The sequence below is a fragment of the Triturus cristatus genome, chromosome 1_2, assembly GCF_964204655.1.
Source record: "Triturus cristatus chromosome 1_2, aTriCri1.1, whole genome shotgun sequence".
Taxonomy (NCBI): domain Eukaryota; kingdom Metazoa; phylum Chordata; class Amphibia; order Caudata; family Salamandridae; genus Triturus; species Triturus cristatus.
This window is the reverse complement of record NC_140580.1, coordinates 138388791-138414245: the sequence shown is the minus strand read 5'-3', so window position 1 is coordinate 138414245 and position 25455 is coordinate 138388791. Positions and strand designations below refer to the sequence as shown.

At 40.6% G+C, this 25455-nt stretch overlaps 1 protein-coding gene across 8 annotated transcripts in view; it reads right to left on the bottom strand.

Annotated features, from left to right (window-relative positions):
- ABLIM1 (actin binding LIM protein 1) overlaps positions 1 to 25455 on the bottom strand; it is a 698379-nt gene that overhangs the window by 45061 nt on the left and 627863 nt on the right. For 4 of the 8 annotated variants that reach the window (XM_085603287.1, XM_085603288.1, XM_085603281.1 and 1 more), the window contains 4 exons: positions 23921 to 24025; positions 15682 to 15729; positions 11139 to 11282; positions 6447 to 6538 (listed from right to left, as the gene is read on the bottom strand). In XM_085603287.1, coding sequence (XP_085459413.1) covers positions 6447 to 6538; positions 11139 to 11282; positions 15682 to 15729; positions 23921 to 24025 — 389 coding nt within the window. Of the gene's footprint in view, positions 1 to 6446; positions 6542 to 11138; positions 11283 to 15681; positions 15730 to 23920; positions 24026 to 25455 lie in introns of all 8 variants that reach the window. The other 4 variants (XM_085603280.1, XM_085603286.1, XM_085603283.1 and 1 more) reach the window with 3 other exon arrangements.

Below are 25455 nucleotides of genomic sequence, written 5' to 3'. Positions count from 1 at the left end.
GATTGTTTATGTGCAGGAAGGGTCACCTTCCTGCACATAAACAATCAATGGCAATGTGCTGTTTCTATGTGTGCTACACAACGCAGCACACATGGAAACAGCAAAAACGAGGATAAATAAAGCATTTCTCCTCGTTTCACCTGTTTAAGACCAGGTTTTCCCTGGTCCAGTATTTTGGCACTGCCTCCTATTTACGACGCCCTTGTAAATAGGTGCCAGCGCCAAAATCAATAGGTGGTGCAGTGAAACGCTCACCACAACACCCATTGCCCTCCACTTTCACGCTAAGTACAGCATGAAAGAGGCCCTTATTTACAAGGCAGCGTTAAGCCAGGTTAAGTGGCTTAATGCTGCCTTGTAAATAAGGGGAAGCCCCTATCGCCACCACAACGTCACTTTCAGTGACGTACTTGGTAATATGCCCCAAAGTTATGTAGTAGATAAGGAACAGCAGACACTGCTTCTCAGAAATAAGGTCAGATCTTATAGTGGTGAAGCTCGGCTCCATGAAGGATGGGAAGTTTGATTATATAGCCACAAAAATATGCAAACAGGAATACGTTCATGGGCTACTTAACCTTGACTTGCGAACTAAGCCTGGGCGTAGTTCGAGGAGTTACGCTATGCAGACCTCCACAAAGTGTAAAAAAAAGTCCCCTGCACTACGCGGAGCTCCGCAAGCGGCGCAGTGCGTTAGATAAAGGCCGTTCGTGATGATTTTTAGCGCCGGATGTTAGTCCGCACTGTGCAATCATCGCGAACGGCACCATGGACAGCGCAAGCTTTGACCACTCGCAATTAGAAATCCGACCGCCTGTGTTGTGAAATCTCGCCGAGAAGTTGATTTTCCATGCTCTCGCTCGCCAACTTGACGTTGATAATTGCAAACGAGGAAAAATCTTGCCAGGAGGGGGAAAAAACTCCGCTCCATGGAGTGCGGAAAACTCTGCGTGCAAAGCGGAGTTCACCACCCAGGCTTACTGCGAACCTCCCTGTCAAAGGGCTCTCCAATACAATTCAAATTTACTCATCGCATGGAGTATCCTGAACCTAGTGTATGCACACCCAAAGAAACAACCCTGGCCACAAAGAGTAAAGGTCTCACAAGTGCATTATTAGCCCCAAATGAGAGGCAACAAGATGAAGACCTCGATTAAATTGATGGACTGAATAAGAGACATGGGTCTGCGTTAATAGTAGGGCATCAGCCTGTCCCCCTATATCAAGAACATATAGTATATTAAAACATGACAATAGTAGAAGGTTCAGATTGGGAGGGGTAGCTACACCATTAATCCCTGTGCAGAATGCAATGGATGCATTGTCTGATAGGGCTATAAAATCAGTAAAGCACCTGTGTGCCACTCCACAAATGCATATGAGATTGATTAATCAGGACAGGTAACAACACAACGGGGAGGAACAGCCCAATGTAAATTCCTGCATAGCAAATCGGGAATAGATCGCAATTTAACTGGAATGTAGCAGGATTAAGATCTAAATTTGCTGACCCTGAGTGGGAAATGTACATTGAAGATTTTTACATATGTGTTCTCAAACAGACATGGGCACTTCAACCTATATTTTGAATGGGATTTGTACATTTTAGCACAGAAGCAGAACGTTCCTCGATGGGACACCTGTCATGAGGCCTTACGATATGGGTTAAAACATCATTAGCGTGCAAGTTAAAAAAAGCTCATCTCTAAATCCAAAGATATTCTTGGCTTTAATATAAACAGTATAAAAGAGTCCCTTGCAGTGACACTCCTGAATATTTATAATCATTTTCCTAGACCACATCAGGAATCTGAAACTGTAAAAGCAGTGGATGAACTTCTGTAGGCTAATAGAGAAAGCTACCTTATACTAGCAGGGGATTATAATACAAAATTTGAACCCCATGACTTTATTCAGAACCTCACGCAAACAAAAGATGAGGCGAGGACCATACCCAAGTTATTAAATCTGCCATTAAAGAAATGTTCGAGGGTGGAACTTCAGATCACATCTCTTACTTTAGCACAGGGAGTTTGTGCTTGTAATGGACGAACAAATTCAGATAGAGGAGTCAATTTCACTTACAAGAGGGCCTATTTTCTAGGAGTTGAATAGATGTGATTTAAATCTATGGCCCACTGTCCAGGATTGTAATTCAATGCTCTGCAGACAACCTGCTTCGAGAGTCCTTATTCCGCGCCGGTTAAAACATGGGCGTAAAAATCTTTCTTCGAGGAGACACTAATAGGGTACATATGTGCATAATATGTGACGAAGACTTGGAATGATGGCTACATCTTCTACAACATGAGCAAGAGTGACAGGGTTGCCATCGTATAATTGTTTATAAAGGTATAAGGAGAAACATCTGGATGAAATGTAGATGTAAGATAGGTCTGCCACTGACAATCCTTTGATGAGTTCATTTTGGGATATTTCCTGTGCAACACGTGTTTGCCAGGTTGCATTTTTGCAGTTAGTGAGAACAGCACTTGGTTCAATTCTCTGCAATGGCCACTCTTTGTGATGCTCAGAATGCTTTCTCTTGCATCCTCAGTACCCGGCCTTGGCAGCTTGACCATCCAGATTCAACAAGCACCAGAAGTCATCAAAGATCTGTACCACACCTAAGTCTTGTTCTGCAGCAGTGCCAAAGTCTTCCTGGAAAAAGCCACCTTCCACCCTGGTCAGGGCTGTGAGCAACATCTTACAACCTGGAGGAAGACTTCTTTCCTGAACAACCTCATAAGTATGTGCCAATAAAGCACTGGGTGCACTATGCGGAGGGTAGTTCCTTACAATGAGCTTTAATGTGAGAACCTTTTCCCTCTCCACACCAGGATTATGTGCACTCCTAATGCCCATAAGCTAATCATTACTCGAACTCTCATACTTGATAGTTAATATACAAGTAATTTGCAACAGTATTTATTTCTAGGGTTGGGCGTAACTCGCGGAGTTACCCAAAAACTTCACGAGGTTTTGCAGAGTTCCGTTCGCAGCGGAATTCAGTATGTCATGCTACTCACACCGATTATTAGTGCCGGGACTTTTTCTGTGCTCTAAAATCAGTACAAACTGCACCAAGCGGCACGCCAGAAGGGGTTGTTTCCTTCTGCAGTTCAAGTAGATATTCTACTCGAGCGGCTGCTTTCTCAATGCGAGCGGTAGTGATTTGCCATGACCGGCTGACTTCTTAACGATGGCAAGCTGCACACGAGAAAAAACTCCCCCGTGCTGTAGTTGGCAGAGTTTACCGGTACTCCGCGGTTCCAAGCAGAGTGGGCAAAACTCCTCTAACTCTGCCGGGGAAACAGCATTTATTGCTCACTCCTATTTATTTCATGGGTAAATAGCAAAGTAATTCGCCTTTCATTGGTAGTTGTATTAATGAGGTCTAAGACTCCAGGGTCAGACTTGTTTGTGTTTCCCTTACGGTTTGTATGTATTTGTTGTCAATCCAATTTTACCTCTCTGCTGTCTTGCAACTAGGTGAAGGAGCCTCACTCACTTATTAACACACCAGGGTGAAGAACAGCTAGAGAAGCGCAGAACGGCACTCTTGTCTTCTGAAAACACATGCACAATGCCACACGATTAATCAAACTTAAACAATAGCAGGAGGAGAACTGTTTGTTGTTCCCCCAGTAAATTCGTTTTTAAATCCTAAGTATAGACCAAAGTTGCTGGTCCAAGGTACTAAAAAATGTGTCATTTGCCAAAAACATTTCGAGTTAAAGTTGGTGGAGACCCCCAATTTACCCTGTCTTTTGCTCTATAAGCCTGATCCATAAAAGCTTTTCAGTCAAATTTAAGCAATCAAAACCTGCTATTTTTGCTAGTATACTACTGATAACAGGTCACAAAATCAGAACCTGCAGAACCAGGAACTGTAGAATTCTGACTGTTGGAATGTCTTGGTGTGTGGATACTCAGTATTCATTAGCAATTTCTAGTGACACTTGGTAAGTGGTTAACTGTGGTGAAAACACTGCCAACCCCCCTTGTCGGAATTCACATGATAATCAGTGACTTACCTACTCTTCTAAACGCATACCTCAGTGAACAATGTTAGTGGCATTGTTAAGTGTTTTGAAAGTGGATTTAATTATCAAAGGGGTTATAGTGCAATAACTGAATTCCCATGAAATGATAAAGAGCCTTAAATGCATGTTTTTTTTTTAAATTTCAACTGGCCAGAAAGGATCACTAGAATAAAAATAGAGGAATTTAAAAATGTTTTTTACTATGTTAATTTACGATGAAAAGTAATCCCAGGATCCTATGAATATGTTGAATGTTGGTGCACTTTCCAACACTTACTAAATCACATGCTCCTGGATTATTGGGGTGTAAAACAAGTGCCAAAAAGTATCAGATAGTGTACAAAATGATCCACATTTCTAGGAAGATTGGGATATGGGAAGCTTTTACAAACAAAAATGTTTTTCACGCGTAGAAAAACAATTTAAAAAGGACAAATGTGGCATTATGCAACATATGTAAATATGTAGGTCTGCACCAATCACTGCTGTTGGCTTACAATTGCCTAAATATCAGTACGTGTGTATTATTAGCTCCATAAGTTTTATCAACGTTACTGATGTACTATGGTTAGAACTTCATGCTGTCGCATTACATGTACCAGAAGCTACTCTTGCTTTTGCCAATTAAGAGATCAGCCTTCTTTTAACCCAATGATCAACAAGAGCTTTTATTGAACTAGACCCTCAAACTGACTCTCCCCAAAAACTTCCAGCTATCCATACACAGAACTAGTAGGGATACTTCTTATCCAAACATCACCAAGGGGTTCTGGCCACCTAACACACAAGCCTACAATTATGTTTGAAAATGAGATGAAATGTCATTTATAAAGCGCGATGGCTACCCGGAGGCCTCCCAGCACTGCGGACGAGTACAGGGGACAGAACGGTAGGAGATGAATACGAATCTAAAACAGCCAAGTTTTTAAGAGCTTTCGGAATGAGAGGAGATTGGACTCTCTCCGCAATTGTAGTGGAAGGGCATTCCAACATAAGGCACCATTATATGAGAAGGAGCGCCCACCAAATCTGGCTCTCCTTATTCTGGGTTGAAGGGCGAGAAAAGAGGCAGATGACCAAAGGTCTCTCTTCGGTTGATAGGGAGTGATTAGCGATTGGAGAATGGGCGAGCCGTTCTTCCAAATGGCTTTATGGGCCAAGCACATAGCCTTAAACTGAATCCTTACCCTGATCGGCAGCCAGTGCAAGCTATTTAGAGCTTGTTTAACGGACTGCCGACGAGGAATCAGAAGGAGTCTGCGGGCGGCACAGTTCTGAATAATTTGGAGCTTATTGATGGTGTACTGCGGGGCTCCCAAATATAAGGCATCCCCATAATCCAAGCGGGAGAGGATCAAAGCTTGGACCATGATCCTTCTAGCGTGGAAAGGGAGAATGGGAAGGACCTTTCGAAGCATCCTTAGTAGGCCGAAGCAAGTCGCTGAAAGCTTCACTGCCTGATGTTTAAAAGTAAGAGAACAGTCAAGCCAGATACCAAGGCTCTTAATCTGGTCTTTAGAGGCCGGGGCCGGGCCTAGGCAATCTGGCCAAAGAGAAGCCGGACTGAAGGAGGGGGTGTTGCCCAGGAGCATAAGTTCCATCTTGTCCCCATTAAGTTTAAGGCATGAGAGTTCCATCCATTTGGCAACCTCCTCTAGGCAGCAGTCTAGGGAGCTAGATGACCCCTCGGGGTGGTTGAGCGCCACCACAAGCTGCATGTCATCTGCATAGGTGATAATTGTTATGCCAAATGGATGGACAATCTCTGCCAAGGGCCTCATATATACATTAAACAGCATGGGGCTCAGGGCCCACAGCTCAGAGGCAGCTGATTGGAGACAACATCTCCCTCAAAAACCTTAAAGGAACATTCACTAAGAAACGACTGCAGCCACGCTATTGCCAATCCGGATACTCCCAACTTCTTGAGTCTGAGGATCAGAGTATTATGGTTAACAGTGTCAAACAGTGTGAAAACATATACAACATGCATTAAAGTGTAAAAGTAATTTTTTTTAAAAGTAAGCATTGTCATCCAAGGATGGTGTGCACATATTTATAGAAATAAAAGAGTACAAAATGAACCTTCACAGAAACAGATGAAATGAGAGCAGAAATAGAAGCAACGGTTGGCCTGCAAACCCTGCTAGTGAAGTGGACTATATTCTAAGTGCCAGTGCACATGTGTACAAGCAAAATGCTGTTGTGAACCGAGGCAATAGCTGAAGTGGGGTTGTCCATGCTGTGGTGGGTGTAAGCATAATGTGAGTGCAACTTGAACAGATCAATTAATGGACAGATCAATGGATAACGAGAGCAGAGTGAAATCCCCAATATGTATGTCTATATGTTTGTATGTATGTCTCTAAGCCAGAACCAAAAATATCTGTTGTCACCCACCTTCATCAACTGCTCCTCCTGAAGCTGTCTGCGTTTCTGTAGCTCCTCATCTTCTTCCTCTCGGCTGCTCGACCTGCGCCTTGTGTCGGAGCCTGCTTTTTGAAAAACAAGGCTAACTAAGTTGCACAAGCAAAAACTACCTCGAAGAGACATCTCAATTCCATTCAGTGACATCAACTAGTATTCATGGGAGAATGCCACACTCAGCAGGCACTTTATGCCCAGTGCCTATGATCAGTTTAAGACTTTAAATGCAGAATTGCTCTGATTATTTGGTGAAAATCTGTAGTTTTGTATGTTTGTAAATGCAGGACCTACTATTACCTGGAATTTAATTGTATATATGTATTTAGGAGCATCATTTGATTGACAGGGCCGACAAAGAAGCAATTATTTCAATAAAGTAAGGTTTCCTGAGAGGCTGGTGCTCTTGAATGCCCAGCAGAAGTGGGGTGAAATCCCTCATATGTCAGGCGAATGTAGCCTCGTAAACAAAATGGATGCTAAGTATCTCCTGCAGCTAACAAACAGAGCATAAATATTCCAAGAGAAAATATTGTCAACAACAAAGCACTGCATTGAATCAAAGCTACTTCAGTGGATAGCAAACACCACAACACAAGCATATTACCCAATTGTACCTACCATTCGAGTACCAGCATATTGAATGACTGTTGAAGAAAACATATTCTGACCATGCTGGTTTAGTGGTTCTGAAATATTATCTCTACAGTTTTTTGTTTTTTTTAGCAGAGCTGTCTAATAAATTTAATAGATGGAATAAGTCTATAGAAGGCCTGTTTTACTGTTGTGCAGCAGTAAAAGATTGTTTCTGTTTTACCACCAACTTCCCGAAGCCTATATTGGTCTATCAGCTTTCTTATGAGATGTATGAAATGAGAACTCAAGACAACTTGGAGCAGAGAACAGAGGACCAATGAGGCTCTGATAAATGTTACAATATCAACAATGGGCACTGCTGACTCTCAGTGACATTTAAACTCCAGCATCTGTCCAGGTTAAGAGTTTGAGAGTTAAGGTTTAAGAGTTAAACATTACACCTACAGACCTCCTGTGCTCCCTTTTGCAGATATTTCTAAAAATACAGCTGGTACAATAAGCTGCAAATTATTTAGGGAATATTTAGTAGAAATACGTGAAAGTTGCAAACCGGTGGGTTCATGCATATTTTCGCATTAGGATTTCACCTGGCATTGGAAGCACAATTCAGAAATATGGCAGAATTAAAGCCTCGAAAATGAGCGCGATCCACACATCCCGACTTAGAAGTTGTGGATGTGTTGAACCTTTTAGTGAATTAGAACCTTCGTCATCTACCAGGAACGCTAGAGTTTCTTCTCCTTTTACTGGTGTTTACTCTTCGGTCTCTTTTATGCGCTTTGGACCTTCTGCTACATTTTGGGATTTTGGCATTTCCTCAACTCTTGTGGTACTTTAAAGGGTCCCTGTCCCTTCACCACTGTAAACTCTGGCACCTCTCATGGATTTTAAGCCATCTTTGTATCTTAGTGACTTTGCAGTTTTCTCAACTTTTAATGCATGTTGACCTCCATCATCTCTTTGACTTAGATGCTTTTTCCTTTCTTAGTAACTATGAATTAACTGCATTATTTACTCTCTTGAAAACTCATTCACCTATTACAGACTTTGAAATGTTTTACTCTTTTAAGATACCCTAGACTTTCTCTCTCTGTTAATGGCTTTGGGACCTTTTAGTCACATTGAGCCCTCTTTATCCCTTACGGGGTTGCAGACCCTTTTTCATCTCCATCTCTTAGTAACATTAGAGACATTTCTTTCACAAGTCTTTGACACTTTGTAACACCATTATCTCATGGCAACATGAGATAATGTTAAGTACTCAGTGACTTTAGACCTCCTCAATCTCTTAATAATGCTGGACCTTCTTCACTCTTTACAGATTTTGTACCTCTAGCTCCACAAAGTAAAAACAACATATTTTCCCTTTTAGAGACTCTTGAGTTTTATCCCTTTTTAGTTACTTTAGACTTCACCTTTTGGACCTTCTTAACAATTCCAAGGATTTGGTCTATATCCACATCTTAGTGGTGGTTGTTTTTACATCTTAGTGTCTTTGGACCGTTATATCATCTTAGTGACATTAGAACTGCTTCACCTCTTTTTGAATTTAGACCTTGTTTGCTTTGTACAAACATTGGTGCTTCTTTGTTCTTCTGAAGCTTAATTTCTATCTTTAATTTCCATCGTTCTGTGTTTTTATTGGTGTTAAATGTTGTACTGCGCTTTGGGACTTACTGCCCCCTTTGTCTCTTTGGGACTCTGGACATTTATTTCTCACTATTTTGTGACATTGCAAATACTACACCTCTATGTGAATTTGGGCATTCCTCATCGGTAAGTGACTTTGTCCTTCTTTAACATTAATTGACTTGAGGACTTTTATTCTTGTGACTTTTTACCTTCTGCATATCTTAATGGCTTTGAATCTTCTGACATCTGAAGGCGTTTCACAATTGTGCGATTCACTAGTTAAAGAATAATTATGCACAGACCTTAGTTAGTCGGATGGATGATGTCCATGCTAGATGTAATGTCAAACCTGTGAGCCCTTTGTCTACTTTGGTCACTCCTTTCTCTCCTGTAGTTCCTGTTCCTTTCTTTGGGTAAGTCATGTAAAGGTTATCCCGACTAATGCCAAGTCACTAAATAGTTCCCGCAATGCTATGCTCTGCCTGAATAAGGATGGCTTTGTAAGATAAGTTCATTCAGAATGTCATGTAGTACTATTTTGAAAATGTATCATCTTCACTTATATAGAACTTTCTTTATGGGTTTATTGATTGCTTGGATTTAGTGTTTACTACCTATAAAACAATTCTGCAATCTTTTCCATGGGCTGTGTTGCAGTACTCCCTTAGGGGTGATGCTAGATGTTAATGAAATGTACATAAAACAGAAAAATAGACAAATAGCAAGAACTGAAAGAAGTCACGCTTCTACAACATGTTAACATGGTAAACAACATCCAGACCTGATACAATGCATCATTTATGTATTTCTTTTGTAGATTCTCATCAACACTTTCTTTTTGCCAGAAGTTACCTGAATACTTGGATAAGTGAAGGCCACATTGAGGGTCTGATTTTAAATGTAATGATGCACTATGCTTTCGGTAGTGCTAGCTAGTCAGTATGTGCACAGAGAAAATACCATACGCCAGCATGTGTATTAGCCCTATTCCGCATTCAGTATAATTAGAAAATTAAAAAACTATGTACTCAGATGGTGAGGAGTGAGCACTAGAAAGGGACTTTGTAGACAACAAAACCAATATGAGTACCAACATTGCAAAGGAACCAACACTTACAGGGTAGCTTCACTAACAGCAGAACAGCACCACATCTACTATCAACAGGCACTGTTTCTCCATACCCCTGCACCGGCGCTCTTCGAGCCTGTCTTACCCCACACACACACTCTTGAACCACTGTGCAAGTGTGTAATGTCTAGGACAGATTCTGTACTGAAAAGGTATCCTTCCAGTCCAAAATATTACATTTAGACACAGTGTAAAACTTGTTTCACATTGGATGTGTGCTATACAGTACTGCACTGACACAATGTTGGAAAAGTTAGGAGAAATGAAAAGATTTCTACTTTTTAATGTCTACCCCAAAGAGGCATTGACTGCCATATTCAGTAGATTGTGACACAAAGAAATGTAAAGCAGCACTATCATTAGATTGTGTTACTTGAGAGCTACTGTCCAGAGCAAATTAAGTTAACTCAATAGTTTTTTACAAGTTTGCATCCCTTTTATGATGTAACCCCAGTGAAAAACATCAGTAAATCTGCCCCTTCAAGTAATTAAATCACAGTAGGGAGAAAGATTCTGGCGACTCAGTCTTCAATTACAATTGGATCAAAGTGTGTAAAAGGATAGCTAGCATTGGCCCCAAAGTCTGTGTATCAACCGTTCAGATACAAACAGGAACAGTGTTTTTAGCATGATCACTATTTAAATACTCTAGAAATAACATCGGAAAGCATTCATTTTATGAAACTATAAAGGGGGCCAATGACTGGCATTCACAACAAGAGAATTCTGTATCTAACACAAAATAAGAAGACGACTGTTGGATATATGAATCTTTAAGTGCAGTCAAGCTCCAAATTCTGTGAATTGTGGGTAACGGTATACGATAGAAGGTTTTAAAATTCTTCACTATAAAACAAACTTTATAAAGTAAAGGAAAGTTAGTTAATACACTGGCTAGTAAAGTTGTTCCAGAAGGAGCAATTTGGCTCTGTGAATAATGTCAGATTGTTCCTAATGGACTTCTGCTGTTAAAATAGTTTCCTGGTCAGATGACATCTGCTAATACAGGGCATTGATGGCATATAAGGCATTGATATGTGGTGCTTGTGGTATCAGTGTAGATCAAGGGCGCAAACATGATTTGTGTGATTTCCAAAACAATTTTCCTATAAAATCTAAATCCAGATTCTCAACATGGCATTCATTTTTGCAAACAATGCGGTATTCTGTAGACAAAAGTGTGCAAGAGAATGTAAGTATTTTGAGAGAGTTTGTTCTACTTTCACTTCCATCCAAACACTTCCAGACCCCACTTTTAATTTCTTTTTTTTACACTGCTTCTCATAATTTGTTTGGTGTGATTCGCATACCTACGGCAGCAAGTGAGGGGGGGCCAGGCCAGTAGTCGGTCTCAATCTTTGGGATCGCGTTGGGTTCAGGAGCATGGGCTGCTGGGAACTTGGAGGACTTGATGATATCGTCGAAGTTGTTCTGGGCTGCCATGGCAGCTGCATCTAAATAGCAATCAGGGATGGAACATAGCTCTATTTTGCAATTTTAGGCCAGGTTGTGTTAGCCTTCAAAGTTTCTAACCCCCTTGAGAAGTCTTGATGGGTTATGCCCCTCTCCTTTGCTTCACATCAGACGGTGACAAGACAGAAACCTGCAACAGGAATACATATGGCTCCATGTGTACTTTATGTAAGAAACTAACATTTTTGCTTAAGATTCACAACCTTAGCATTAATGAAACATGTCGTTTAACCAAGTCCAAGCCAGTGTCTCCTCAGGAAACTGCTGTATTCTGCAGTGTAGCGCTTGGGGCATGCACCTTTCTAGGCCTGGCATCTGTTGCAGAAGACCCCAGTGTGACAGTCATTATGCTACTCCTCACAAACTGTGGCATGTCATTACTGCAGCCTTCTGTTCATTGACTGAGTTATTCTGCTGCCATTCCTTTTTGTACCTACTTTGGCTTTGAAAAAGAACATGCATTAATGACAGCCCTAAAACACAGCCCGCACTGCACAATGGATAAACCAAGCCAGAGAACACAAATTAGTGAATGTATCTCTCCCATTATTTTGCCGTCTGATTATCCTGAAACCTAATGATGGGAAAAATAATGTGTTGATGAGCTCTGCACAGGCTTGGTGACGTGCAGGCCTTATAAAAGTTATGTTAGAGGAAGGGATGGGCAAAACTGTCATAAAACGCGCTCTGCAGAATTCCATGGAATACTGCTGGTCCAAAAGATTACTCAGCTGAATGGTTTTGTCATGCAACTCTGCATGGCCAAAGTTCTCAGCATGTATAAAACAAGATTTAGCTGCTTTTTTGCATATTGAGAAGGACATAATTGAGTAATTTAGTGGCCAGTAGGCCAGTGAAGTTAATTCCCTGCTTGCACTAATAATACTTCAGCTTTCCTTCTGGTTCTCAAAGAGGTCCACCCACCCGCAACTCTGATCACGCTGACACACATCTCAAAAGATGTCACAAGTGGTATGTACATCAGAGTGGCAGTCAGAGGAGCAGGCCTGTGGAATGTGCTCTGGTACACATGGAGCCATATTTATTATTCCGTTCCAGTTTACTGAACCTTTTACTTTTTCAGGAGAACAAAGCATGCATCTTGCATTTATTAGAAAGATTAGTAATGAAAGCAAGCGTAAAAGATCAATCTGGATCCTGTCAAAGGGCCAAGTTCACGACTTTACTTCGCATTTTTAGATTACCAAATGAGAATGTTTGGAAGACACCAGAAAAGAGGCTTTAGTGTAGAGCAGTTTTACTTATTAGCAGACCGCACCCTGCACATGCCAAAAATGAAAGCTGCATGGGGACTAAGAGCCTATATTTATCACAGTAACGGAACCAGGACCCCCTTTCCATGGCCAGCGGAATTACCAGGCTGTAAAACCACCCCAGGGTAAATGAATCTCTCCTCTTTGGAATTTAACCCTGTGGGTGATGTAACCTTCCCAAACTAAACTTCTTTTGGATGCAAGAATTCCTCCAATAATACCTGGAGAAGTCTGTGCAGGGAAAAACACTGGATTCTGAATTGCTACACAACTTTGGATATACTGGCCCACTATTTATGTAAATGCTATATATCTGTACACTGTTGCTTCAAAGGTAGGCAACCTTAAGGGACCTCCCAACTATGACTAGGATCTACTCAGGGATGCATAAAATGAGCTTATGAGCGCTAGATCCTTGCCTAATTGCCAAGGCAACCACTGACCTAAAAAATGATTCCCATCTAGATTCACTGTACGTCAACTTATCTTATGTGGCTAAGCAGGAAATCTGGTATGAAAACTATGCTGGCCAATCGTGCCCCACATCATCACACTTTTAAGGGAGTGTATTGCCTTTTTCCAACTGAGGGTGCCCTTGGTTCAGACTTCTCTGATTGGCTATGGAGTACGACCAGATTTTCAGCTGGCTGGCCCTACACTAACATGAACTGGAAACAGAACATGTTGGAAGATAATTAGATACTTCTACAGGCGTGGCAAACAACTTAGACACCGGAAGTCTGCTTAGAAACTATGAAGATTAGCCATATGCTAATGTGAGTGTGGCTTCGTGCCCCAACCCTCAACAAAAAAGAAGCAGCAATTAAAATACCCAAAGATTGCCTTGTTCACTACACCCAACCTTCCTTAGGAATCATTTGTAGCAGTATCTCTCATCAGAACAGTCCAACTGACCTCTGAATAGAAGGTGTTGCACATGAAACAGGACAGGCACGGCAAGAACTTGGACAATCATTTATACACCCGGAAGCTCTCAGGATTTGGAGGGGAGCAGAACCGGATATGAATTCACGAAGACTTAGCTCACCCATGTCGTCATCCAACGGGCCTAATAGTATGAATTTGTGCTCACAGTTACACCTTAATGTATCCACTGTTTTGCTTGAATTAACTCCCTTTTATTGATCTTTTACCTTCTACATACATAGGGCATTCTTTGCTAATTATATTCTTTTATACACCCTCCTTATAAGTGGGAATCAGCCCTGCTCCCATCCATACTGGGCACGCGAAAAGCAGTCAGTCTTGTCGGGAATGGACCCAGCGACCATGTGTTTTGCTACCCTACCGACTGGATGAGAGCTATTTGGCTCTGCAGTACCGGTGCTATGTCTAGAAGCAGCTCAAACAGAAAAGTTAACGGGGCAGAAAGAGTGCTGCTAAGAAAAGGGTGGGAACAGACAGGCTAATTAATGCCATTGACAAACAGACCAAAGTAGATGAACAAACTTATGAAAAGTTTACTCCAACTAAAGTATATTGAGCTTTTTCCTCAGCGAGCACAAAATATTTGGTATTATTAATTTAAATTGTAAAGTGTCGCATCGCTTTGATTTGGAGATTATGATTCCGCTACATCTCCCAGTGGCGGAGGGCCTGCCGGCTGCACTGAAGTAGTAGTGGCAGACAAATCTTAATCAAATGGAAATTCTGAATGGAACCTTCTCAGATGGGCAGTGACAAAAGTAGGGAGGATTGAGAGATGCAGATTTCTGTAAGACCTCTTTGCTTGAGCATATATGAGCACTGTCCAACTGTGCGCCGCTACTAAACTGTTTCCACATCACTTCTACAACGTATGGCCCAGTTTACAATATTATAATATTTCTGCATAATGAGTAGATGTTTAGCGCTTGTTATATGTTGATTCATTTCTTGTTCTCACTTGTTGCTTTCTTGGGGCAATTTGATTTTGACTTTCTCCCACGTGTTTGTCGGTGTCTGTACAAGACTATTCGTGAAGTTGTTCTTTTCGACTTGCATGGACCATGGGGATTTAGCATCAGGTGGAATTTGAAGCTGCAGCAAAGCAATAGCAGCAGAAAGCGCTTTCACATCACTGTATAAGAGCATGACTTCAAACAGTACTTACGGGTTAGAATGGAGGTCAGTAGATAAACAAGCACATATTAATTGGACATTTACACACAGACATACACAAATTTCACACAAAAAAGAAAAGAAAAAACAACAACACTATGTTATGGGGGTGTACAAAAATAAAAATCATGGTTGCTAATTAAAAGGATGCATGGCACATCACAGCTACTTTCAAATAAAGGGTAATCCCATAACAGCCTCTGTCTGGCGTTATATGCTTTCTTTGCCTGTGCCTACAAAATTAATTCTGAGGGCGAGTGAATTAGCCCATTGATGCAAATAATTTCTTTAATCAAACCAGATAACTGTTTCTTCAACTCACAGGTTACAAGCCAAAAGTCAGATGAAAATAAAAGAAACTACAAAAAAGTACAAAACGCAAATATATTGAAAATAAATTGCAGTTAGTGGCTACACATAAATATCACATGTTCCAGTTTATTGGCTATGATAGAACCACAGATCCACCCAGTCTCTACCTCGGTCTTGTTGGTAATTCTCAGTGCCTGTCCCAGGGCTTTAAGTTCTGATACTGATTTTGCCCCATGGCTCCCATCACAAGATAGATCAATGGACTTACCGCACTTTCTTTGAATTAAAGTTTTCTGATGTTACTCTTGCACCCTCTTCACATGGGACAAGGCTTCAGATCTTTACTCAATTGGCGGTCATAGCACCATTTCGAGCTGGGAGACAGTATTCTTTTTGGTGAAGCCCGCACCGTGCACAATTAAGAAAAAGTCAATTGTGCATATTACTACCGGCGGACTATTCGTATAAAGTGGCGTAGTGTAAATTACATCACGTTACTTAGCCCCCGTGTACTCCTCATTTTGTATATTAAAATAAACAATACATTTGATCTGTGTGCCGCATCTCCAGTATCCTTGATATTTCTTGGAGCCTCAAAAGACACATGCGCCCGGCAGGCATGCAGCCATGCATGATTGAGCGTCTCAACAAATGTACAAGAATGCTACTTTACCATGCTGCTTGTAGATGGGAGGCTTCCTGTATATATTCACGCCTTGATCTGCGGAAAGGAGGAAGCATAATAAGGTAAGTCACAAGGTCAGGCTCAGTGGCAAGATGTCTACATATCCCAACACACGTGGGGGACATAGAAGGGGTGCTGGATGTCAAACAAGTGGAAGGTCCACACACAAAAGACAAAGATTTGGTGACAAGTTACATACACGTAGTGGATATGGGTGCCCCTTCTTGTTTACCCAGAGGACTGTGAAAATATGAAGAAGGTGAGAGGTGTTCATATGGCAGCAGGTAGAGACAAAAAAGTTGGAGACTGCTAATACAAGCCATAAACAATGGTTTGAAGGTTTGACTCTGAAAGTCATTTCGCGAGGGCGTGATTGAGCACCACTGTGGCACCATATATCAAAAATACTCTTTAAGACATTCACGACCTCAAGTTTCTTTTCAGTTAAAGCAATGAGACGATGGAGTGCAAAGACAGAATTATGGAGCGGCCGCAGGGCAAATCAATTTTTACCCTTCTAGAGGAAAATCACCCACACCTGGAAGAAGTGTCTTAGGAGTCTCGGATCACTGAAGAGAAGCTGTCGGATCAGGAACGCAATGTTGGGAAAAAAGGATTTGCATTGACTGCTCAGCACCATACTCAGTATAGATTTCCTTTTGGATTGGAACTGTTAATGCTAAATGTTAAAAATATAAAAAGGTAAAATATTCTTCATTCTCTGGACTAGATACAGATGTGCCTTACAGAGGCACCAGCATGTTATGAATTCTCCCATTTTCCTTGATAGCAAGCCATCATCGAACTCCCGGTGGGTGGGTGCCATTAATATGAATGATTCCAAGTGCCATGAGAATAGCCCAACCCCTTTCAATAAAGTTCAACGATACTGAAAATAAAGTACCGTTTGTCTGTCTCCAGTCCATTCATAAGGCTTTACCTTCCTGGACCGGGTATCTTGATCGAGTGGGACTGGTTTTCTTGATACATTTGCCATCATATCAAACCAGGAGCATGACGTTAAACCTTCCTACGCAGGTATGATTCAACCAAATTACCTAGATTTTATGGCTCATTGGACAATCAGGTCGTTCACGTAATACACTCACTGAAGTGTCTCTAGCTATCTTACTGGTACTCATTTCTGCGATCTGGAATGGGTTACAGGAAAGGACGTCTCAGTCACGATTAAAATTTGCTTTCGTAAGATTTCACAAAGATGCTTGACCAGGTGGTGAAAGGCAGGGAAACTATTTTTCATCATGTGGCAGAGCCCATGCAGGTAACCATCCAGATTAGTAGTGTACTTCCGCAGGCGAGCAGTGAAGCATTCATTCCAACAGCATGGTTACTGTAGACAAGAACATCACACAGGCCAAAGTAAAAGGCTTGTTCAACACTCATTTGAAAGGAGGACAGCCTCTGACAGAACAATCCATAATAAAGCCATAAATAAATAATTAAACCAATAAAGGATTATTGTGATGTTTGATATTGATCTTCACCACAAAAAATAAATATTCAGCACATTTTCCAAACAAAACATCAGAACCAAAAAATGCAGTTTCTCTTCGCAAATCATTTCTTAGTATGAAATGTATTATCATGTAATCTCTTTGCAAAGAATGTATGATTAGATATTTGAAAAGGTTAGCAAAGAGTATCTAGACATAGGAGAAAAGCAAATCAATCAGCTTTTAAAATATTTTAGAGGTAAAAGCATGTTTTCTATCCCCTTAAGAATACAGCAAAAAGGGTGAAAAGGGAGTCTTGCTTCATGTTGTATCTACTACTATATGAATGACACCATTCCAGAACCCTCTTTTTAAAAGTGAGATTCATCCAGAGATTGCTGCCATATTTGAAAATTGTTCTAAATAGATAATTTTGCAGGAATAAAATTATCGTTGCCTTAGACTTCCACCTCACTTACGAGTAATGAGCTAATAATACTATTTCAGAGCTACTTTTATAATGTGATCAGTTTGGGTCACACAAAAAAATCCAGGAGCATTTCTTATACTTAATGTTAATAGTATAAAGTGTTCAAAGGTAAGTAGTAAAGGTGTGGGGCACTTTTCCATATAGGCCACAATGTTCATACTGTGGCTCAGGAAGAGCATGCCTACTTGCTTTGCCTGTCCAGATTGCAAGTCAGGGGGTTTTATCCCTCTGCTTTCTTTTTCTTCGTATAGATACGTTTATTTATTTAGTTATATGCACACATTTATTTAGTAAAACACATGAAAGGGTGTGCAGCTTTCAGCTTTTGATTTTGTTACAAAAGGTTCCAAATAAAGGGATACACATTGCTGCTACTTCCTTTTGCTCGAGATCCCAACTCTTTGATGGATCACAGAAAGTGTTCTTAGAACTGTCATCACTGCTCTCCATCTCCAGGGAGAATGAAGACAGACAACATTGCAGGGAAATTTTGTTCCAAACTCTCTTTTCTAAAGCACAGATTCAAGCCCCCATTTGTTCCCTATCAGAGGTGATCACTCATTGTGTGAATGAAAGCATCCTGAGAAGACGGAGATGCCAACGTTACTTTCTAACCTTCGTTATTCGGCTAAAAGAGAACTAGATTTACCTTCAGCAATTGAACCTATTTTGGCCAATTTGCCTGAGTAAACTATGGACAAGGTCTCGGTCTCAGATCCTGATTACTAAAAGGTTGAAGCAGCTCTGAAGGAAAGCTTTGCTGCATTGCATTTGTCAGGACTGATGTTAATACCATATATGCATCCCTTATTAAGGCTATTCAAAATGGGAATTGGGCAGAATTTAGTTTACTTGCTCTCACAATTTCACTTTGGCTAGTCCAGTCGTCCTAGAGATTTGCAAATGGTTCACAGTTCCTCAAGTAGATAGACATCCTGCCTTCTTCCCGCAATGCCCTTCATCCTTGTTATGTATCAGGTATCAGGAGATAGAACCCCATGAATGGATTCTCTTTCCTACCTCTGACTCCCTCCTCTTCTATACGCATTCCCTCTGATTCCTAGACTTCTACTTCATCTTTACATGGAACACCCAAAACTCATTCTAGTGTTCTGTTTCAGCCCTGAATGGGAAGATTTCCTTTTCCACAGATCAGGGTTCATGAACTCAAATACATTTTTACCAGAACCATTATCCTCTTCAGATCCCTCTTGTTCATAGACCCTCTTGCCAGTGTCTTTCAGCTTATTGGCTAAAAGGGGGATCTCACGCATTTAGGTTTGTTCCCTTTAACTACATCAGTTTAGGAAACCCATCATTTGTCTGCCAAATTGTCTTATAATAGACAATGTTTCTCCTTCTCTACCTGGTGTTTAAACAACTGTTTAGTTCCTTGTGGATGTGAGCCAAGATGGATTTGATAGATTCTTCAAGGCAGCTTTGATCTGGTTCTAGCAGTTTGTTAGGGTCCAACGAGCAGTCATTAAATCTGTAAGTGCACCTAATAGCGGACTTTCAGCTATGGAGATCTGAGGTTATAGACTGTTATATGTTTTGTCTCTTAGTCAACCTTCTATGGTTCCAGCTTTGAATCTGCCTTCAGTCCTCAAAGTTTTACAACTCCCTGCTTTCAAGCCTTTGGTTGATGTTGAGCTGAAATATTTGACTTTGAACGCTGTTTTTGCTACTGGCAATTACTTCTGCCCCCAGACTAGCTGAGCTCACTTTCCCTATACAGCAGATTTTTCACAACCGGATATGTTCACTTTAAGAGCCAGGATTTCATCCTCTTTCCCAAACCCTACTCCTCCTCTTTGCATTTGCTGGATGTAGTTTGTGCTGTGAATTGCTATGCTCTCCAGATCTGCTGATTTCAGGCACAAAGGTTAAAGGCTTCTATCTCCTGTTCAAGCTGGTTGATCAGAAGTGTAATTCACTAGGCTTATCCATGTCAGAATTAATTGCTTTATGTTATACAGTGCATGCCTGAATCCACTCGAGGCATGATGTTTCTTCGGCAGAGTCTGCAGGGGCCACCATTCAAAATACGTGCAAAGCTGAATATTGGTGCACCCTCTACTTTAGATGACCACTATTGGTTGGATGTTTGAGTCTAATCATTGTTTGGAATTTGGTCCACAGGATTGGCAGCCTCCATTTCAAAATAATTTCCAATGACATGAGAAAACTTGAAATTAAATATAGTTTTGAACATCATTCTAGAATCTTGTGTCTTATTTTTTGATAATCGAGTCTTAAATCGCTGCTCTGGAATACACTTATAAGAATAGGACAAGGGCAGGAGTGAGATAATGCTCAGATTAATTACAGATAATCTTCAATACTCCGATTATCCTCGCTTGTTCTGGTGCTTCCATCCATCCCTCTGCTCTATGATCCCCGTGCTTGGGAATTACAGGACATGAGATGAGCCCTTCCCTTTTTCACGTTTACTGGTGAGAGGTGGAATTAGGAGAGGAAGCACATGAGAGGGCGGGGGGGAGCGAGGGTTGAGAATCTGGTAAAGCTACGTCGTGGGATGCCTGAGGGAGTGGAATACCCATATATTTCAAATACTAGGATGAGAAAGGGCAATCAGAGTAATGAAAGGAGCATTACATATTAACTGCAATTAAGGCAATGTATTTAAGCTTGAGATTCTCCCTCTCGAAAAGGGAAAACAAAAGTAGGGAATTTCACTGGCCCTAGCTGGCAACAAAAGCCTTTCTCCTGTCTAAAATAATTTGTTTCAGCTGCAAAGGTAACACGATAAAAAGATACAAAAATATAAATTGTAAAACTTTACACTTAAAAACACTGATTGCCAAATATATGCCAAATATAAATTTCTCTCTACAAAAAAAATCAGAATACAGCTGAACCTTGTATCAAGACTTTGCCCACGAATATACCAAGATTGGAGGTGAAAAAATGAATTAACCTAAACCTACCATTGTTTGCAAGTGAGTTTAGCTATATTTAAGAATTCATAAATAAGGAATAAAGATAGACCAATCTCCTGGTAGGGAAAATGTATGTATGTTCAAATTTTGAATCTTTGTTTTGCAGTTTGCCTTTTGTAGTCTCTTTTTTCACACGAATCTGCAAGCGCAGGTGGTTAAGTGGGGCTACATCAAATGTACATCCTCAGGGCTATGTAGAAGAATCAGAAACTTGGGAGTGACATTTCATTTTAATGTAACAGTAAAAAGATAGTTAATTTAGTGAGAAACACTTTTCACAACAATGAAACAGGCACTGGAAAGAGAACACAATACTGTAATATCATACCTGGGAAAATAACTTCATGAAACACAGAATAGCAAACATTCACCTCTCCATAATTTGATCTATGAGGCTATATCTTAGACAGTGGCAACAAAATTAATCAGCGTGCTCCAATCCGCCAAATATTTAAGATAAATATAGCCCACTTTCCACATCCAAGAGGATGCAACCAGAAGCTGTAAAACTGCTGTTACCAGAAATGTATGAGGTTCCGGTAAAATTACATTAAATAGAATCAATGAGGAGCCTCAGTCATATTATAGTCAGTGTGGTACACTTTTGGAAATATGTATTTTTTATTATTAGTATTACTGCTTGTGCAATCCATGTCTGGTTTCAAAATATGATGTGTTGCCTGAACCTCTGAAAATCAATTGATATTGCACTACATTCTGGCTTCTGCAGCTACATACACTGAACAGCAGGCCTTGATTCCAGCGTGTGAACATCTGTTCTGATTGACTCTATGCTGTAATTGGTCAGAAGGCAGCAGAGTTTGGGCAATTGAGGTGCTCTTGTTGACTGACTGGAATGAAATCAAAAGGAGGTATAAAAAACTTCAATACATCAGCCCCTGATTGGGGCAGAATAAAGGACACACTTTCCAGTGACTATATATTTACGGTACCCTCACTCTTTCCAGCCAATGAAACACTCTCTCAGTTCCTGCCTTGCTCCAGTGTAAAAAAACACCCACTACTTTAAGGGAAGTAGGTACTCTACAGCAAATTTACAATTAGCTCACCAATCAAATTCCCCAACACTAACTTTGTCTCATATCTATTATCAAGTGTTTCAAATGGCAACAGCATCCTCTTATGCAACCATAAGGCTCAGACCACTCTATGGTGTCTCTAGACAATGGTCTTATCCAACCATGATACAAGTAAGAATATGTTTAATTACTGTTTAATATTGGCAAAGCTTCTTTTCTTCAATCCTTTAAAATGGACGGGGGGACTGGTCCACGTAGAGTCCTCCTGCAGTATTATAATTTGTGAAATAAAGGATAGATCTTGTTCTAGCGTTGTTCACTTTTTAAGGTGTACTTTTCAAACCCATCAAGTAAGGTTTGTGGTCAAGGAAGCAGAAAGAACACTTTTGCTCTGTTTTGAATTTATTACATTAACAAATGTTAAGCTGTGTACTTGATCTTAAGTGTCTACAAACTAAAGAGTTTCATATAAAGTAGGGAACACTACGGTATTATATGTTCCAGTGTAGAGTCTTGTTACTTCAACAGGCCAATCTAAACTTCTACTACTCCTTTTAGGAAACAGAAAGTTCAAAGAGGTTAGTATTGATCACAGTTTCCCAGATTTTAAATAATATTTCGTGGTCTGCTGTGTTCAATGCTGCCTAGTTATTTATTTATTTGCATATGTATATGTTTTATATAGCACAAGCATATCCAGAGAGCAACAACAGACTGAAAACTAAACATGTATGCAGCAAAGCAGATGTTCGAAGAAGGCAGCAGTTCACTGGGAGTTCACAATATATAATTTGAGGAGGAATACAAATGTCCAGCGTAAGCCTACACCTCTGGACACGAGGATAGAGAAGCAAATAAGAATTATCGTAGGAATGTGAAATTCTACTTTCTCTATGTTGTGTGTGTTAGTTATTTCTTTGTCTTGAATCTGCCTGAAGCTACTGACATGAACAGGGTATGACTTGCTTTTTCATTTTTCCTTTTTGATTTCACTCAGTGATGTTTGCGTCACATCTTACCAGTGGAATGCCAATATTTGTAGGAAGGGTGATGAAGGAAATCAACTCCAGGTGTTTTTGAAAATGTTGGGACTGATGTTTCAAATAGTTTTTTTCCATATTGTGTCAATGGGAAAATGTATTATTAACGCCCCACTGACTGTGCCAACAACTGAGACACTTCCTCTACGGGATATGAGCCAAAAGTATTGGTTCCCTCACCTGCAGGTTGAATAAGCAGGGTAAGAATGTTAGCAAGGAATATTTCAGAGGTTAAATGCCTCTGATAAAAAATGCATGTGGAATACCTTTGAGAAAAACACAACATGGATTACTTATGTGGGGAAAAGAGAACTAAATATCTTTAAGGAAATGAAAAATGCAAAACTGCCAATGAAAACAGTGTGTTATTCCTCAAAGTAAAACATCTGTGTGGAATACCGGTCAGGAAGAAACAGTGTGTAATATCTCTAAGGATGTATGGGATATCACTAAGCAAATATAACTTAGATAAAAACCTGAGAGAAAAAATATACCTTCAAGTAAAAAAAAAAAGTAAGAAACACTGTAGAACACCACCATGCAATGCCTTTAGAAAAAATACTGCCTTAAATACCTCTGAGAAAAAAGTATTGGAACCTTAAGCGCAGAAAGTATTACTAAATTATCTTTGTTAGTGGAAGAAAAAAATTAATATGAATCTTCTGAGTTAAAGGATAATAATGTCTGTGTGGAGTACCTCTTAAAAAAAAACACAGACTGGGAGAGAAAATCAATGTGTAGAGGAATTCTCACACACTCAAGCAGCACTCCAGGAAGCGTTAAGGAAAGCATGGTTAACCTGAACAAAAAAGAACTAAAATAGTGTGGAATTTGTGTGAGGAGAACAGTTTTGCAGAGAATATTTTTGTCAGATTTTGGGGTATGTTTTGAAAGCAAAATAAGTGTGCAGACATTCATGACAAAAGAGTACAAAATGCCTTTGCCAAGGAAAACAAATTTAGAACACCTATAAGAACAAAAAAAGCACGTAGAGTAGATTTACAGAATGTCGGATTCTAAGACACCCATAACATGTGTGTAGTGTCATTCACATCAAGAAAAGCACTATTTTCCAATACAGTACAGAGTGAAACAACAGTGTTCAACATCTTTACAGAAGAACAGGGTTAAGAGTTGCACTCCCCAGTGGAACAGCATGACGTGATGTGAGACAAGACGAGACAAGACACTACTACATTCTACACTGGGACACGGGGTCCGACATGGGACCAGCTCCTACCTGGTAAATGGAAATGCTTAGGGGCCTGGGCGTAAGTCGGAGTTACAGGGCGACTGTCTGACCGACAGGGGAGAGGGGAGTTGCGGCCGCTAGATGTCTCATTGCCTCCAATGAGAAGAGCGGATAAGGAGGAAAGGGAAGGGACAACATGAGAAATAGGAAAGCAAATCACAAAGCGAGCAGGAAAAAATAAACAGTAGAGAAGGAAAGCAAAATACATCGAGAAAGGAAAACGAGATTTAAGCCGCAAATGTTAATACGTTTGCAAGCATAGGTCGGTTTCCACTTCACCACACGCAAAGATACATGTAAGGAATAGATTATGGACAGGAGATACAGCTTGGTAGTCAACGGTATATTTCAGAAGGCACATGCATGCAGTGCTGCCAGCATGGCAGGTTACACTGGTGGTACAATTTTCACAAGGTAAGTGGTGGTGCATTAGTGCAAGGGCCATCAATGCAGGGACTATTTTAGCTCAATATAGATTAGCTTTTTCATATGTGCAGTTAAGATTTTTTCAATTCCTATACATTAATTCTGGTCCTGCCCAGCTAGAAATCTCCTGGGCATGGATCTGCTGCAACTAATTAAATTGAATCTAAGTATCTATAGCAGAAAAGGGCACCCAAGAGATCAGTGAGAGAGGTAGAGGTAATGCGGTGAGAAGAGTATGAGCTGTGGAAATGCCTTTGCAATGTGTGATTATAAAGAATTTGTGGCTTCAATAGGCCCTGCATCAATAGCACTCTGAAACATTTGGCATGCCATCGTATACAATGCATGTAATGGGCACATCCAAACAAAATCATGGAGGAATGGAAACATGTCAGTGGGAGCTCTAGTACTGAACATGCAATCCTACTGGAGATTGCAATGGGCTGCTCCACACCACTGCAGTAAGACCAACTTTGACTCATTTAGTCAGACTTGGCAGAAGCTGAGCGGCTGTAAATCTCTGCTGCAAAAACAGAAATGGCTCTGCTCTACAGCTTTTCACTACTAGAGCCACGCGGGTTATTGTTTACCTCCTCCCCACTGGGCACAGGACTGCAATTCACAATTCTAATACTGAACACAATTCTGAAATATCAATGGGGAGTAGGAAGAGTCAGCCGGATGTGCAACATGACCAGCTGACTCTGCTCCATCATTAGGTCACTAAATCTCCACTATTTCCAGTAGACCCGTCAGCCCCTCCAGTCAACAGCTTCTGTAGGACCGGCAGACTTGAGGTGACTCGACACTGGGATTCCTTACAAGAGCTGTCACTAGATCTACCAAAATGTCAGCAAGCGAGTAGACCAACATGCCCTTTAAACTCTTTATCATATACAACAAGTCTTAAAGTAAAATAAATGAGATAAAAACCAGTGTTGGGTAGACAAAGTGAATCCCTAAACCAGCAAAGTTGAGTGAAGTCAGGGAATTTTGCACTTCACGAAGTAGTGCTAATTCCTCAACTTCTCCAGAAGTGTACTTTTCCTTCCCACACCCACCACTATTCCATGGCTGAAACTCCCACCACACTTGAT